General features: G+C 55.0%; 7 protein-coding genes across 7 annotated transcripts; 3 read left to right on the top strand and 4 right to left on the bottom strand.

The window, feature by feature from the left end:
• Positions 1-212: 212 nt before the first annotated feature.
• C8A04DRAFT_32506 (peptidyl-prolyl cis-trans isomerase-like 4) lies at positions 213-2,846 on the bottom strand (the record flags this gene model as incomplete). Its single annotated transcript, XM_062782120.1, has 4 exons — positions 213-376; positions 1,215-1,421; positions 1,534-2,666; positions 2,767-2,846. The coding sequence occupies 4 exons, from the start codon at positions 2,844-2,846 to the stop codon at positions 213-215; spliced, it is 1,584 nt and encodes a 527-aa protein (XP_062633379.1).
• Positions 2,847-3,465: 619 nt separating this feature from the next.
• C8A04DRAFT_32505 (uncharacterized protein) lies at positions 3,466-4,026 on the bottom strand (the record flags this gene model as incomplete). The annotated part of the gene is made up of 1 exon (XM_062782119.1): positions 3,466-4,026. The coding sequence occupies one exon, from the start codon at positions 4,024-4,026 to the stop codon at positions 3,466-3,468; it is 561 nt and encodes a 186-aa protein (XP_062633378.1).
• Positions 4,027-6,430: 2,404 nt separating this feature from the next.
• C8A04DRAFT_15331 (ESX-4 secretion system protein EccC4) lies at positions 6,431-7,255 on the bottom strand (the record flags this gene model as incomplete). Its single annotated transcript, XM_062778445.1, has 2 exons — positions 6,431-6,966; positions 7,072-7,255. The coding sequence occupies 2 exons, from the start codon at positions 7,253-7,255 to the stop codon at positions 6,431-6,433; spliced, it is 720 nt and encodes a 239-aa protein (XP_062633377.1).
• A 1,238-nt stretch (positions 7,256-8,493) lies between these two features.
• C8A04DRAFT_40274 (uncharacterized protein) lies at positions 8,494-9,987 on the bottom strand (the record flags this gene model as incomplete). Its single annotated transcript, XM_062784884.1, has 1 exon — positions 8,494-9,987. One exon carries the CDS (start codon positions 9,985-9,987, stop codon positions 8,494-8,496), a length of 1,494 nt encoding a protein of 497 aa, XP_062633376.1.
• An 840-nt stretch (positions 9,988-10,827) lies between these two features.
• Positions 10,828-11,865, top strand: C8A04DRAFT_15340 (uncharacterized protein; the record flags this gene model as incomplete). Its single annotated transcript, XM_062778449.1, has 2 exons — positions 10,828-11,426; positions 11,502-11,865. 2 exons carry the CDS (start codon positions 10,828-10,830, stop codon positions 11,863-11,865), a joined length of 963 nt encoding a protein of 320 aa, XP_062633375.1.
• A 366-nt stretch (positions 11,866-12,231) lies between these two features.
• Positions 12,232-13,209, top strand: C8A04DRAFT_32501 (uncharacterized protein; the record flags this gene model as incomplete). Its single annotated transcript, XM_062782118.1, has 1 exon — positions 12,232-13,209. The coding sequence occupies one exon, from the start codon at positions 12,232-12,234 to the stop codon at positions 13,207-13,209; it is 978 nt and encodes a 325-aa protein (XP_062633374.1).
• Positions 13,210-14,009: 800 nt separating this feature from the next.
• C8A04DRAFT_32500 (1, 4-alpha-D-glucan glucohydrolase) lies at positions 14,010-16,104 on the top strand (the record flags this gene model as incomplete). Its single annotated transcript, XM_062782117.1, has 4 exons — positions 14,010-14,112; positions 14,188-14,301; positions 14,358-14,727; positions 14,802-16,104. The coding sequence occupies 4 exons, from the start codon at positions 14,010-14,012 to the stop codon at positions 16,102-16,104; spliced, it is 1,890 nt and encodes a 629-aa protein (XP_062633373.1).
• Between the last annotated feature and the right edge of the window lie 275 nt (positions 16,105-16,379).

Here is a 16,379-nt window from a genome sequence, read left to right as displayed (position 1 = left end):
GTAGGAATATGGACAGGGGTGTCAATGATGCTACAGCTCGAGCAAGGGGGGGAGGGCAAACACTGAGGCGACATTTCGAGACCATATTCAGATTGGCGAAGCGGGAACCCACACGCTTCCACGATTTCTGTCCGTTGATATTTGCAAGACGGGGCACAACAGCGGGACAATTTGCGAGGTGCATGGAGGTCCTCCTTCCTTTTCCCTCCAGATCAAACGAGGTCTCGCTTCTCCGCACCCACACAGGAAGGGGGACCGCGGAGAGGATTCCGAGAGACGTGCATCGGCGTGGGGTGGCAAAGGTAATGCGGTGTAAAGACCCGCTGGTCGGTTGACAGCCGCGATGGCAAAAGACGATGCGGCCCGAGCCCGATGACTATGAGTCCCAGCTCTGTGAGCATCCGTTTGAAACACATATTCCGGGTGGTGCAATTAATATGGACCTTCGGGATCCTGCCTCTGGTGACACACGTGGGGGTTTTGCGTGCGGTATTTAGATAACAGCACTCTGGGGCTAGAGAAGTGGGCAAGGCGAGGTGGATGTCGTCGTTGTTGACAAGGAAAGCGCGGTGATTGCAAGGGACGGGGTGTTAGACAGCGACAGAGGCCATCCCCGCAGCTTCAGCCCGCCACGTCAATAGATGGATCTCGTATCCAGCCAGCGTAACGAATTTCGTTTGTCCTAACCCGACCTGCAGCAAGTCGGAGATGTCTGCCCATCGGGATGGCATGTATGGCATTGTGCTTCAGGACTGCGTTCGCGGTTTGGCCCCAGGACTCAACGCCTGAACCAATGAACGGGGTATCTGGTCCCATCAAGGGGGTAGAACGTACTTCGTACCGTGCGAGTCTGGGTGAGTAATTCGGCCGCGGAACGGTTTGTTTATCGCGAACGCAGGGCTGAAACAGTAGAGGGCGGAGTGCAACTCCGCCGCCGGGAACAAGCTTAGGCCGGACGCGCTGAAAAATGAGGAAATGGGGCATTGGCCACAGCGCGAAAAGTGCTATTTATTTATTAGACTAGGCCAGGCCATAAAGTGAGATGACGAGGAAAACTAACCACAGTCCTGCGCGACGCCTTGAAACATGACGAGCCCAGAAAGCAAGTAACAAGCGGCAATTGGCTTTGGACCACGTTGCGGGGATGTACTCTTCGATCGCCACAAGATGCAAGCAGGCGCCCCCAAGGCTGAGATGGTTGGATGGCCACTCACCTGCCCCGATCGCCCCGATAAGCTTCGTGAGCTCGGCGCCTGTCAGGTTCTCGATCGCGATCAGGATCTCGTCGATCCCGGCGGGCCCGATCCCTGTCATCCCAGGCTTTCCCGGCGGGTGGCTGCCGGCCGTCACGATGGTCTTGGTACCGGTCTCGCCTGGGGCTCCGGCTGCGCCGACCCGTCCCCCGTCTCCTGTCGTCGGACCTGTGTCTATCACCATACCGATCCCTTTGCCGATCAGATGGGCCCTCTGTCCGTCGAGATCCGTCATGCCGGTCGAAGTCCCGGTTCCTTGAACTTGACCGGGGTCGTGTACCTGCGGAATCATTATTGCGCCCATGTCGCCCACGCAAGTCCTCCACACCGTGAACCATACGATATTCGTCGTCATCATAGGGCTCGACGTCCTCATTGCGGTACTGGCGGCGCTTTTCCAACTCCTTGACACCGCCCCATCCGCCACCGCCACCACGCCGGGCCGCGCTCTTCCGTTTGGTGTTGGTCTCGTTGCGCCAAACTTCGCTCAACCGGCTCACGCTCTGACTGAAGTCGACGTGGATGCGCCTGTCGTCGATGAGCACCGATTCCATCTTGGAATAAGCGTCTTCGCAGCTCTTTCGATCCTCAAACTCAATAAACGCATACTGTAGACTATCGCCCGTCTTTTGATCGCGAATCACCTCACAGCTAAGGATCTTGCCGAAGCGGCTGAAGATGAGCTCCAGGTCTTCGTCGGTGGTAACCGGGTTCAGTTTGCACACAAACAACACATTCTCCGGCGGCTTAACCTCGGCAAAGGGCAAATCTCCCATCATCTCGAGCGTCAGGGCTTGGGCTGCGGCCTCGCGCTCCTTTCTCCGTCTCTCTGCTTCCGCAGCGGCTTCCTCATTGGCCTCTTCGTCGAGAAGCTCTTCATCCTCGCCAATGCGCACCGTCGCAAGTTGACCTGCTGTTGGAGGTGGTGAACTGCTCGGTTCTCGCAACCCGGCTGGATCGGGATACGGGTCATCGAGGACCACGGTGTGCTTGATGCGAATGTCGACCAAGGGATATCCACGCTCGTCGACGATGGCATCGTTAATTTTCTCCAGAACGTCAAAACCTTCGACCACTTTCCCGAAGATAGCTGCTTTGCCGTCCAAGTAGTCCGTGTTGTCGCCGAGTGTGACGAGAAACTGGGAGCCAGCCAGGCGTTGGTCTGGGTCGGATGGATGTGGAACAGTGGCCATGCTCACGGTGCCTCGTTCGACATGGCGTAGTTTTGGGTGAAAGAGCGCAGGAAACGTCTTGTCGGCTGGCTCTCCCGAAAGGTATCCCCATATTGAGGTACCGCCGTCGGAGTGGGGGGCTCTGGGTCCGAGAGGGTCGCCGGTCTGGAAAGAAAAGGACTTCTGGACGGAGTGAATCGGAGAAAAGTTATAGTATTTGACCTTGCAGAGCTTGAGGAAACTACGGGGCAGAGGTCAGCTGATGATCTGATAGCCGAGCTAGATCGCGACTGCACGAATGTGCGCCGGGGAGTACAAGTTTGGGAAGAGAGGGTACCCACTTCTCGCACATCCTCGGCGCGTAATCGACGAGGAGATCGATCACAATGTCGCCTGCGCTAGTCTCGAGAAGGACGGACATTTTGGCGGCACAACGAGTGTTGCGAAACGAGGTGTCGAGGAGGGACCGATGGGTGGATGGAAGACGCGACGGGATTCCAGGTCTAGGTGGTTTATAGAACGGACCCGCTTTTTAGGAAATGTGGATTTTGAGCTCATGACACCTTTGAGGGTTAGGGTCCGATTCGTCGCAAGCCGCGAGTTAAAAGTGCCAAGGTCTAACATCGTCATCACTTTCACAGGGAGACACACCGAGAGGCTGGGTCAATGATAAACTCGCGTAGTCAATGAAGTCAGACAACCTGCACACTTCCTAGATTGAGATAGCTTGCCATGAAAAACAGCTAGTTAACAGACGGGAACCCAAAGCCCTATCCTTTTTGAGAACCAACCCAAACCCACCTTGCCATGCCAGGCAAATAAATACATTGAAGGAAAAGAACGGATCGAAGAAAGAAGTGAATGCGTGCCCGTCGACTGCCGCCCATCCCATCCCACCCAAAAAAACCAAATTTGCAAATGAGAATAAAGATGTAGCAGGGATCGATATTTCCTCAACCCCTGGAAGCAATATGTAAAAGAAGTGAATGAGCTGTAGGGTCTGAAAACAAGAATGGTAGTTGGTCGCTGTGCTTCAAAAATCACAGGCCTGGTGCGCTACGGCGTCGCCTGCCGCTACGTAGCTCTCGTTCGGTGTCCATGAGCCGGCATTGGACCCAGGTGCGAAACGTGCGGTCGCTGCGGACCGTTTCGCAGTTGAGCAACTCTGTCAACGCGCGCTTCATACCCTCGGCAACATCGCACAGCCTAGCCTCTTCAACAGCCACTTCGCTGTCGTGCTCCTCGGGGTGTTGGTGCTGATGATGCCCATCGAGCGAGCAGGAAGCTTTCCTTGCGGGTAACGAAAAGCTGGGTTGTGGTGACCGGGCGTCGTGTTGTTGCTGTTGGGGTCGAAGTGATCTGGGCGAGATAGTCCCGCGAGAAGGAGATGTAGACGGGCTGGGCGAGATCGGGGCGCAGATGGACTGCTGGCGAGCAGTCGGGCGTAGTTCGTCTAGGTGCTGCCGCAGAGACTCATGTTGCTCGTGGAGGAAGAGGTACTTTTGCAAAGCGAGATCTCGGCAGTGGTGCGGGTGGTAGGGATGCACCGACGAGGTGGGCGGTTCAAGTAGTGGATGCATCATGGCCACTTGGTTTGCCATTTCGATCATTGCTCCCAAGTCGGTTGTTGGTATTGATGTTCTGATGTTCTGGAGAAAAGAATCCTCCTTCTTTCACGTTCCCGGTAATAAACTGTGGGAAAAGCTCCCCTGGGTGTGTTTCTTGGTGCTAGGATGTAGGGCCTGTCGAACCATTGGAAAGCCACGGGGGGTGTTGGCCTCAAACTGATTCTGGATGACCACAATGGCTTGCAAACGGGCGGGAGTTCCAAGTCGGAAGGGTCGATCTAGATATGTCGGGAAAACGTGGGAGCTTGTGGGGAGGCGAGTGCAGCGTCTGTTTGCTGCTATGTAGGCGGACTGGTGGAATAATGGTTGCTTGGGTGGATGGAAGGATGGGCCTTAAAGTGCGTGCCTTTGTTCGTGTGGCTATTCGGAGTGTCGGCTCGGACGGTTGCACGCTTCTGGTCGAAAGAAACTGGAAGTTGAAAGGGTAAAAGTTGGCACGGCAAGGGAGCGTTGTCGGTCGGCTACGTGAGCGCCCGTTTCTTGCCCCTCCTCAGTAGAGTGGAACTGAGTCGCGACGGTAGTTGTGCGGTGGTGGGGCGGTCTGTTTCTGAAATATTGGGCCCTGTCGAGCCTTACTTTTGTCGTCTTCTTGGTCGAACCGTTGCGACCGTGTGCCTTGCGTAGTCGATGATCGATAGCTCAATGGGTTTGCAGCTGTCGGTGATCGTCAATCTGGCGTCACTCGATGCTTGTTACGGCGCCTCGGAGGCGGATTGGCCGGCAGTGGTGGAGACGGAATCCGGGACTGGGCCCGGGCCGCTAAGAAGGCATTGATCGCGGTGTACTGGGGAGTGACTGAACATTGGTAGTGTCGTTCCTAGCACTGGGATAGCAGCCCAAGTGGTTATTGTGTGATGTGCTGCGTTAGGACAGCAGGAAACAGGAAACTGGGCAGGGGAAAGCAGTCAAAGAACCTGAGGTACGAATAAAAGTAATTAAGAAAATCGAGATAAGCTCCAAATGAGGTGTCCGGACAGCTGCCCATTTCCAGACGCAGTTCCCCTCAGTTTACACACAATATTGGCATCGGGTATCATCATCTCAGCCGAAGGGGCTCCACGATAAGAGGGACTTGCAGGTTCCGTTTATGTCCTCCGTAATGTCGGGACTTTTGCAGCAGCCCATCCAGGAGGAAATCACAGCCATCTGCCTTCGGTAATTCGCAGTGGGGCTCTGGCCCCTCCCGTTATTTCCAAACGAGCTTGCAGTGGTATTGTCACTGAACGGTGCCTTGGCTCGCCTACGCAGGCTCGCAGGATTTCATTACCCTCATGTCAAGCTCCCCTGCAACCACGACGGCCACGAGCTCGCAAATGTGCGAGTTGCCCCAATCAGCAGCGCAAGCGTGAAAAGACAACGGCGCGAACAAATCTGCCAAGAAAATTGAGCTCGGGCCCAGACCAGGAGAAAGTGGACCCAAGAACCTCACGATTGACACGTCCCAGGCCCTGCGACCTCGTTGAAAGAAAAGGGGCCTGGTGACCATTAGCGGCCTGTCGCTGGCCAATTCCAGTTGCAGACCCTCCATCCTCGGTGAGGAATGATGCCCGATGAGGGTGTTTTTCACCCTTCCCGAGTCTGCCCCTCATCGGAAGCGGTCCGCGGTGCTCATCCAAAGCAGCTCTCTCGTGCTTGACACGAGCGGTCGAGTTGGACCTGCCAAAACGGTGCGCGAGAGCAAAACTGGGCTTCCATGGTAGGAGCATTTCTCCAAGGCCAGAGCTGCCTGATCAAGCCTAGATCCCGATCCCGATCCCTCACCCGCCAGCTTGCCGTGTCGGCAGGCGGAACCTGGGTAGCACCCATCATCAGTTAGTTATACGATAACTGGTACCTACACTACACGTGTAGTTGTCATCGAAAACACTCGGGAAGCCCAACCAATCTCCGTTCACGTCGCGGAACTAATAAATTTGCAAACAAAAAATCATGAGGTAATTGACGGCCTCCGTGTCGCACGGGGCGAGGGAACATTTTGGGGGAATTCAATGCATTCATCGCTAATCCTCTTGACTATCGTACAGAAACCCGCCCACGCCAACCGAATCGCAACCTGTCACCCTGTCTTCCTCCGCCCAAGCATGTGGAACAATCTGGGTGCTTATGGCGGCTCAACTCCAAGCATACCTGCAATCCCCACCCCCGCTCCATATCCGTGCCCGCCGTGTCATTATTATCGTGATCATCATCGCCGCCGCTGCGGTCAACATCAAAGCTCAAGTCAATATCACTCCCGTAACACCGAACCGATCCCAAAGTTGTTCTCAACCCCAACCCCAAGTGCCCGAAACTCTGGCCCCTCTACGCTCCCCCACTTCCTCCTCACTTTGCTCCCCCCCTCCCGCCGGCACCCCCCTTACCACTACTTATCGTTCTCTCAGACGTCAACCTCGACCATGTCCATATTGATCAAGTACGAGTAAATGGAGTGGTGAGGAATGTAGGCGTCATACTCCCGCGACCACCAGGCCGCAAACGAGCTTGGCTTAGGCTCAGGAGAGAAGACAATCTTGTCCGAGGTGAGCATCGCGATCTCGCCCGCCCCGTTGAGCTCCTCTTTGCCCTGTACTTCACCAAACCCAAGCAGCTCCAACACCCAGGCGCCCTGCATCTCCGCGAGCACGCCGACCGACACGATGGCGATGAACCCGTCCAGCGACTGCGGGTGCCGCCGCGGGAAGGCAAACTCCTCGTCCGCCGTGTCCGTTGCCTTGTCCAGCGCCGCGCACATGGCCGCCCCCATCTCGAACCGCCCCCGCTCCACGTACTCGATCACGTTGTCCAGGCACTCCTCCACCATCTTGCGAGTCCACCGCTGGTCGCCGACCGCCTCCGAAATGCGGCTCTGCAGCGCGTCATCGTTCCACTCTGCCTCCCACAGGAGCCGGGCCACATCCTGGGCGATTTCCTCGACTGTGCGTGAATCATTGTCATAGGCAACCCCACAGTCGTCAATCCCAGCGTCGCTGTAAGCACAAGCATAGGGATCGATTGCAGTGGTGCCGGTTATCGAGGAACCCTTCTCATCGTAGTGGTCGCAGTCGCCGCCTTGGTAGCTGTAGGTCATGGCGTCGTGCTGCGCATACGGCTCATGGTCCGAGTACATGGCCCCCATCTTGTCGTCGTACAGAAGCTCCGTATACCCATTCTGCTCTCCCCGTCGGCGGGTCATGCACCCCAGCATTGTGCGAACGGCGTCCATTGTGATGTGCAAAAAATGAAAGAGAAAAGTTGAGAGTTGACTTGAACTTTGGTGGTCGTGGACGATGTAATGCTGGAGTAGGGGGAAGAAGCACACAGCAGTTGCTTTGGTATGAGTTGTCTAGGAAAGCCGAGTAACTGGCTGCTGTGGGTGAGGAAAAGAAAGAAGGCCGCAACAGAACAGGGGAACTCCCGGATTATTTATCCACGGCCTCGACTGACAGTCTTCTCCCCTCTAGACAAACCTCTCAAAAGACATCAAGATGGCTCTCAGAGTCGCCCGGCAAGCGGCGTTGCCCCGGGCCGAAGAAAGGCGGCCGCCTCGTGGCGGGCCCGGGGTTGTCAATGGGGCTTAGGGCCGAGGCCGGCTTTGGCCACCCACCTCGACTCCTCGAAAGTAAGATCGAAGGCTATCAAGACTTCCTGCAAATGCATTCACATGATTGCCACCTTGTCACCGCAAACTGGCGATCGCATGAAAAGGCTAGCATCCTACAGACCTATTGATTGCCATCGTGGTGGCCGGATGACCAGGCAAACGTCTTCCCTCGATCGCCGTGGTTCATACCGCCAAGCGGCCGGTCGAAGTCGGCCGCGGCCGCGGAGGCCTGTGAAGGCGGAATGATTGCAAGCAGCGCCCAAGTCCTAGAGGGTGTTTTTTTCGCCTTGCCCCATCTATGGCGATGAGACCAGCAAATAATGCGGATTCTGACCTTCTACGAAAACCCAGCCCGGCGAAGTCCTGCGGCTGTGTGATGATCGAAAGTTCGTTGGAGGGGGCGCAAACGCACACATGATGTGGGGTTAAGTTTGCTCATGGAAATAGCGGGAGGAGCCTAGCAGGAGAGTAAACTCGGCGGCCTCGCGAAAATAGTCGAGACTTTGTCGCTCCAAGTCAGTTGTCCAAACGGTTAGGGAACAGATACCGCGCCCTGTTTCCGATGCGGTGCAATTTAGACGTCCAAGAACACCAAAATAATGGGACATGTGAATTCCAAATTAAGCGGCATCCATGAAGCCCCAGCTAAAGACCGCCCATCTCATCCGAACCGGCCAAATAAACATTGCGCAACGGTCTGATGCATCCAGTGCGCCCATCCTCCCAAGCAAAAAAACAACAACTCCAACCGTGTAAAACGCTTCGGAGAAAGATCAAAGTCAACAAAACCCCGGGCTTCGTCCCACGCTGCGTGCCGACGAGGGCGGCGAAGAAAATTGGCGTGTCAGGCCGGACCACACCTAGTCATCGGGCGTGCCAGGCCGGCTGCCCTTGTACAAGATAGCCCTCTGCCCATCATCTTCTTCCTGATCCTCCTTTCCAAACTTGGTCATACTGAACTCGGGCACCCTCCTCGTTAGGGGCCGCAGAAGCCCACTAGGGTTCTGCTTTGCCCTGCGCGCTCGTTCCGCCTCGCGCTCCTGGCCCGCAACAGCCAGTTCGGCAGCATCGTCCAAGCAGGTACCTTCAATGCTGAGGTAGCCGTAGTCGCCTGCCTGGCCGACGTCAAAGTTCTTAATGCGGAACCGTAGTTTCCCGCTGACCTTCTTTCCCTTCTCGTTGACCCAGTAGCCTGTTGTGTGGATCTGCTCCACCACCTGAAGCTCCTCGCCGTCAAGCATATCTTCTTCTTCTTCTTGCGTCTCCAGCTCGGCTCCGTTCCCTTCAGAAGCCGGGGATGCTCTCAGCTTGGCACCGCTTTTGGCGATGTCTACCCAGTTCCAACCCTGTGGGAGTCGCTTTGCTTCGATGCTGGCGTTAAACCTGTTCCAGCACACAACGCCAATATGACCTTCACTCTGGAGCTGCACGACACCTTCCATCCATTTCCCCCGGGAAGGGACAAACAACTCGGCATCAAATGTGAGCCAGCCAAACCCAACCGCGTATTCATCAATCGAGTGCAGGAGGGCGGGAGTCTGGTCTGTTGGCGGATGGATGGTGCTGGCTTTAGCCGGCCTGTCGGAGAGATTGAGATTGGCGTAGCTAAGTAGGACACCGCGGAGAAGAGGTGAGTAGTGGTTTAAAAGAGGGTCGAGGTGTTGCGCTGCGACGTTACTCAGAGGTTTGTCGAAGCCGACGGGGAAAAATGGGACGTAAAGCGAAATTGTTTGGGTGAAGAAGGGGAAGTCGTCGTTTGTTGAGGGATGGGGAATCGGTATCTGTGCGGCGGGCACATTCTGGAGACGTTCCGCTTCATCTGTCTGCTTGTTCTTCCGTTTCTTCTTTTCTTTCACCCCGTCTTCCTGGTCGGCGGGGTCCTCCTGGGCAACTTTCCTTGACTTCTTGTCCTTGCGCTTCTTTTCAGATTTTGGCTCCTCTTCTACCAGAGCATGTTCTCGTTGATCAATGTCCATCAGCTCAGGTTCGGCCTCGTCAGTCTCCTGTGCATGCTTGCTGGTCCTCTTGCGTTCCTTCTTGGGCTTCTCGGTATCGTTGACTTCATCGTGCCCTGCGTCGTCCTCGATATGCGCCCTCTCCTTTTTCTTCTTTTTCTTCTTAATGAGCTCGTCGCTGGGTGGTTGTGATTCGGAGTGCTGCGATTCTTGTGTATCCATTTCCACGCTCCTAGATTTTTTCGACTTTCTCGGTGTCTCCTCCACGATCGCCCCGTCGTCCTCCTCTCGCGCACGCTTCTTTTTGTGCTCCGACTTGGACTGCTTGTGTTTTTTCTCGAATTTTTGACTGCTTTCGATCACGGCGTCTTGCGACGGCCCAACGTCCGCTGCCGACATGTTGGGCAGCTCGTGTGGTCGTTTGACAATGGGAATGGTGTGTCGATGAGGCGACCGGTTCCCGCGTTGCCTGCAGAAAAAAAATATTTGGGATGCCGGCCGAGAGACCATTAATTGACCAATGGAAGGCTCGGTCTTGGGGAATAATGGTGGGGCAGATGTGGGGTTCCATCTCGCCCACCTGTTCCGCCGCGATCAACAACGACACTTAGGTGGTGGTATCGCGAAGTTTCATCCCACACCTCGACAGGAATTCAATGTTCGCGATATGAAAATGGAAACTATATCAGCAGCCTCTTGAAATTTAGAGCCGCGAGAAATTACGGTTAAAACTAATTCAACAGCTGTTTCCAACGAAGTCAAACATCCATGGGTCCAAGAGACCGAGACGAGCCGATTCGAAACCACGACGTACACTTACCACAGTATAAATTAAATCCGTGATTGCACTCCACTTCAAAATGTCCGAAAAGTTGGGCGATGCTCCACGGGCTCCGGTTTGGATTGTAATCATGCTTTCGGGTCGCGTGTAAAAGCCGGCGATATGCGGAGCTTCACCAAGGCGGGGCACAGATGAGGGGCAACTCGAACACGGCACCGCCTTCCGTCTCGGAATGAGGTCTTCGTTCCAGTCTCTGTCGTGATCCTTTCCTTCACGAATCTGTATTTGTGCTATTTAACTCCCTCTGGCGCCGCCACTCAATCTTGCTCCGATTTTCCCTCCTTCCCGTTAACTATCACGAAGAACTTGTCTAAACAACCCGGCCGAAGCACACACGACGGTAACATACCATCTTCTATCGAACTCTAATCCGCTTTCGCTGCTCAATCTCCCACAATATGTCATCTTTCACGGCGTCCAAGATCCTTATCTTCGGTGGTACAGGGACCATCGGGCGGTACATCACCACCGCGCTGCTCCGGTCGAAACCGGCATTTCAGCAGGTGGCCCTTTTCACGTCCCCGGACAGCGCCAAGCAAAAGTCGCAGCAACTCGAGAAATGGAAATCGGAGGGTCTCAATGTTATCGTCGGTGACTTGACATCTGAAGACGACGTAAAGGCCGCCTATCATGGCATCGACACTGTCATCTCGGCAGTGGGGAGGGGTGGTCTTCAACACCAAATTAACCTCCTGAAGCTGGCGGAGTCGTCCGAAAGCGTTAAATGGTTCCTCCCGTCTGAATTTGGCACCGACATCGAGCACAACGATAAGAGCCCGAACGAGCGCCCGCATCAGCTCAAGCTGCAGGTGCGCAAGTACATCCGCGAGAACCTGAAGCGCGTCAAGGTCACATACGTGGTTACTGGTCCGTATTTCGACATGTGGGTAAATGCTGGTCCTGGTCTCGAGGTGGCCGGGGGCTTCCTTCCGGACAAGAAGAAGGCCTATGTTATTGAGGATGGCAATGGGAAAGTTGGGTTCACCACCATGCCAGAGTAAGTTAACTAGGACCTTTTCAGCAATATGCAATCCCCCGCCCACCCCAAGACATAGCAGCTGACTAGGTTCAGTGTTGGTAAATTTGTGGCGGCTACCCTGAAGTCGCCGACAGAAGCATTTGACAAAGCATTGAAGGTGCAAAGCTTCATCGTGACTCCCAACGAGGTCCTCGTCGAGTACGAGACACAGACGGGTGCCAAGTGGGAGGTAGTAAAGACGCCTCTGGACGACATTCGGGCGTTCGAGAAGAAGCTTTGGGACGAAGGTGAGCCACGGGCCACGCTCGTGACCTTGAGGCGGATTTGGGCCGAGGGAGGCACATTGTACGAGCAAAATGGCAACGCTGTAGTTGCTCCGAAACTTGATGCGTTAGACTCCCTCGAGTCGGCGGTTAAGAAGGCGCTGGCTGGTGGTTATCAGAAAGACACCTTTTAGGTAATTAATGCCATCAAGGGCCATGACGAGTAAATGGACGTTTCCGAATACCTCTACAAGCCAAGAAGCTCTTGTTCATATGGTGCTCTTCACGGGGTTTACGTGATTTCCCCACCAGGGTTAATATTGACCCTCAATGACGTCGTAAGCAATGTCAAAACCGATTCATCAGCCTCGTTGGGTCAACTATTTCTCAGCAGCCAGCAGTACGCAGCGGTCGCGGTGGTTACGCTTTTCTTCTAAAAAAGGAAAAAGAGGAAAGGAAAAACAGAATAAATAGTTACGGCACTTTTAAATTTATTTTCCGTTTTTCGGGTTTCCCTCTTTCTCTAAGCTACCGAAGTTGAAACAAGTCATCATCCAGCCATGGCTATCATCGGTATATTTCCGGCTTCAGGCGCTCTCGGGACCAGCACTTACACTCATCTTTTGAAGCTCGTCCCGGGTAACGAAGTCATCCTCATCAACCGCTATCCTCAAAAGATCCCCCAGTCTCACATTTCTGCTGGCGTCAAGGTCCGCAAGGCATCTTTTGAGAACAGCCCATCCGAACTCCAGGCTGCTTTCTCTGGCATCGACACGCTTTTCCTGATATCCTACCCAAGCCATGTCCATGACTACCGCACCAAGGTCCACCTCCCGGCCGTGGACGCCGCCAAGGGCGCCGGTGTCAAGCACATTTTCTACGCATCTCTCGGATTCGGCGGCGACTACAAGAAAAGCTCCCGGGCGGAGGTGATGCAAGCCCATCTGGACACCGAGCGATACCTGGCGAAGCTTGCGAGCGAAGATCCCTCTTTCACGTATACCGTCATTCGCGAGGGATTGTACGCCGAGAGCACACCTATTTACACGGCGTTCTTCGTGCCCAGCGAGCCGGTCTCGGAGGACAATGGGGTGATACAAATTCCACATGACGGATCAGGCCCTGGCGTAGCCTGGGTCAAAAGGGATGAGCTTGGTGAGGCGTCGGCGCGGTTGATTGCGGGGTTCCATATCGCCGCTGCTGCAGGAGAGAACGACCAGAAGCGCTGGGAGTATGTCAACAAGACGGTTTTGCTCACGGGGCCGAAGGTTTGGTCTCTGGCGGAGACAGTTGCGGTATTGAGCCAGATTGCGGGGAGGGAAGTCAAGATCAAGCAGGTGTCGGTTGACGAGTATGTGAAGTTGCCCAAGGTGCTCGACAAGTTTGGGAAGGAGGAGTTGGCTAGGACGTGGGCGACCGCATGGGACGCAATCCGCGACGGCGAGACTGCTGTGGTGACGGGGGAGTTGGAAAAGATTCTGGGTAGGGAGCTGGAGGCATTTGATGTTGCCGCTAGGAAGCATTTCGGCCGGGAATAGACTAAGACAATGTGAAAGGTGACACCCGTCTCGCTCGCGCCCTTCCGATCTAGTATATATTTGTCTTAACACTGTTTTCCATGGCATGCGTAGCTAATGATGGGATCGGTTTGAGGCAAGGTTTAATAACATGGGCTCATCCAACCCTCTCTTTTTGTCTTCTCCCTGGTTTTGTTTTTTATCTTTTTAGCTTGGATCAGTCTAATTAATCCTTAGTATTTTCCTCTTATGCTTTTTAAAATTTAACGCCGAGCATAAACCGATTGTAAGAATAAGGCACCCCCCCTTCCACAGCACAACGAGACGGAAGACATACGAGACAAACACCTGTGGTGCCATTTTCGCTGTCCTGTGTTTCCTCACTTGGCGAGCTCTTCTCGGTCCTGCACGTTGTCGGCCCGACGAGTTTGGTGACATCGTCACCCGGGCCCCCGGTCGCCCGCAATCTGGGGGAAGTCGAGCCCGGGGCGTTGGATCTTGCGGGGATGAGAACGCCCGAGATTCCTCGTTGATTGGACAGATCGAACACATCGACCTTTGGCGGCTTGTCGCGGGCGGAGAAACTCCGACAGCAGCGTCACAGGATTGGATGGAGGTGCTGCCTTGGACTAAAACGGACGACTTTCCGTACAAGACTGACCATGAAGGGCCGATTTCGCCGTGTTTATAGGATCTTGTTGTGAGCGATTCGGGACAGGGGACAATGGCATGATGTGTATTTAACGGGCACTTCCCATCAATTCCCTGAAGAAGAAGCGATCTACTATCCTCACGCTTTGTTGTCAAGGTCTCACAGTAAGATGCATTCGCTAAGAACCTTCGTCCTAAGCGGCCTGTTAGTGGTCCAAGGGGCGTGTGCCTCCGCATCGAAGGACTCGTCTCTTGACAAATATATCAAGACCGGTATTGTTACCCCCAAATCCTCAATTTTGGAGACGGAGTTCTCCAAAGGGCCCAACTGACCTCGATTCAAACCAGAGCGTGCGATCGCTTTGCAAGGCGTGCTTGACAACATCGGACCGAAAGGCAAGAAGGTGCCCGGAGCAGCTCGTGGTTTGGTCATTGCCAGCCCTTCGACAAATGACCCGGACTGTAAGTAGGATCAAGATGCAGGGGGAGGGTTCTTGTTTATGTTGCTAATCTGACAGACTTCTACACGTGGACACGCGATGCTGCCTTGACGTTCCGAACGATTATCGACGACTTCCTTTTCGGAAACAAGGCGCTGGAGTCCTACATTGAGGACTACATCTACTCTCAAGCCGTTCTCCAAACCGTCAGCAACCCATCCGGGGCGCTGCTCCCCCACGGGACGGGTTTGGGCGAGCCAAAATACACGGCCAATGGCACACGATATAACGGCAACTGGGGCCGCCCTCAACGAGACGGCCCTGCGCTCAGGGCGATTGCGTTGATTCAGTACAGCAAGTACCTCGTTGCTCACGGCAAGCATGACCGGGCCAAGAAAGTGATTTGGCCCATCATCAGCAATGACTTAGCCTACGTAGGCCAGTACTGGTAAGACTCAAGATACATACCTTCGCTGATTGTGGCTGCATCTCACCGTTCACCTCGCTCACACATTGTTGTAGGAACTCCACTGGCTACGACCTCTGGGAGGAGGTATCTGGGTCTAGTTTCTTCACCACTCACAACCAATACCGCGCTTTAGTCGAGGGTGCTAGTATCGCGGCGACTTTGGGAGTATCGTGCGCGGGATGCGGGGAAGCGCCTCAAGTCCTCTGTTTCCTGCAGTCGTACTGGAATGGCAAGTTCTACACCGGAAACCTGGTCGAGGGCGGCAATGGTCGGGGGGGCGTTGACGCCAACACTATCCTCAGTCCCATTGCCGTGTTTGACCCAGCAGCATCCTGCGACAGCCCGACTCTCCAGCCCTGCCATTCGCGCTCTCTCGCCAACTTCAAAGTTTTTGTCGACACTTTCCGCAATTCGACTTTGTATCCTATCAACGACGGGATCCGGGCCGGCCAAGGCATCGCGCTCGGGCGTTATCCGGAGGACATCTACTACGACGGAAATCCGTGGTACCTCATCACTGTCGGCGCGGCCGAGTTTTTGTACGATGTCGTTGCGTCGTGGACCAAGAGCCGCGTCATCACCATTGACGAAACCTCGCTCCCGTTCTTCAAAGAGCTCTACCCGCATGCTAAGAAGGGAAGACTGAGCCGCGGCGATCGCGCGTACGCCGAGCTCCGGGACCGTGTGAGGAGTTACGCTGATACCTTTGTGGCCGTTGCCCAAAAGTATACACCGGCCAATGGCATGCTCGCCGAGCAGTTTCTCAAGTCGTCCCCATTTACGCCGATCTCTGCGGCCAACCTCACTTGGTCTTTCGCCGCCTTCGTATCGATGACCCACCGTCGCGATGGCCACTTCCCGGAAAGCTGGATCCCGAGGTCCGGACCCAACCAGCCCGTTGTCCCCGGCAAATGCAAGCCTGGGAGCGCAGTCCAAAGCGTCTACGCGCCAGCGACGGCTGCAGGCGCTCCCAATATCACTATCCCGTGCACTTCGACCGTCCGGTTCCAGGTCGATGCCTTGACGTACTACGGCGAGAACGTGTATGTTACCGGCAGCGGCACGACACTGGGCGATTGGGATTTGGCCAACGCGTACCCACTGCTGAGCAGCAATTATACCGAGCAGCACCCTGTGTGGTGGGCTGATATACCGCTCGAGATGGCAGAGGGGAGTGGAGCGTCGACCGTGAGTTATAAGTATGCGCGGCAGCAGGACTGTGGGCAGGACTGGATCGTGGAGGAGGCAGAGAGGTCGGTGAACGTGCCGGCGTGCCGGACTGATGGGAGTGAGGAAGTCGTAGCGGAGACGAATGATACATATGTCGGGAAGGGCGGTTCGACGGGTGGTTGCTGAGGGCCGTTGAAGCTTGGTCGAGCGAGCTGTCGCTGGGGGTTGGAAGTGAGGTGGCAGTGCCGTGGTCGTAACCAGATAACATTCGACGAAATACATTGAGGAGCTTTGGCGCTTTGAACTGGTGGGAACATCCATCCAAGCAAGACCCACTTCTTGATGCGCTTATGCAGTAAAGCCTGAAACGGAAGCTTGTCGAATTTAACACTATGCATAACGTTCGTTACTATGTAGCTATCCGGTGTAAGTGGGTCGGCCCGCAGCCGTCAGAGCTTCAG

Source organism: Dichotomopilus funicola (assembly GCF_033296635.1).
Source record: "Dichotomopilus funicola strain CBS 141.50 unplaced genomic scaffold C8A04scaffold_90, whole genome shotgun sequence".
NCBI classification, from domain to species: Eukaryota; Fungi; Ascomycota; class Sordariomycetes; order Sordariales; family Chaetomiaceae; genus Dichotomopilus; species Dichotomopilus funicola.
Note: the sequence above shows the minus strand (reverse complement) of the source record. Positions and strands in the feature narration are given on the sequence as shown.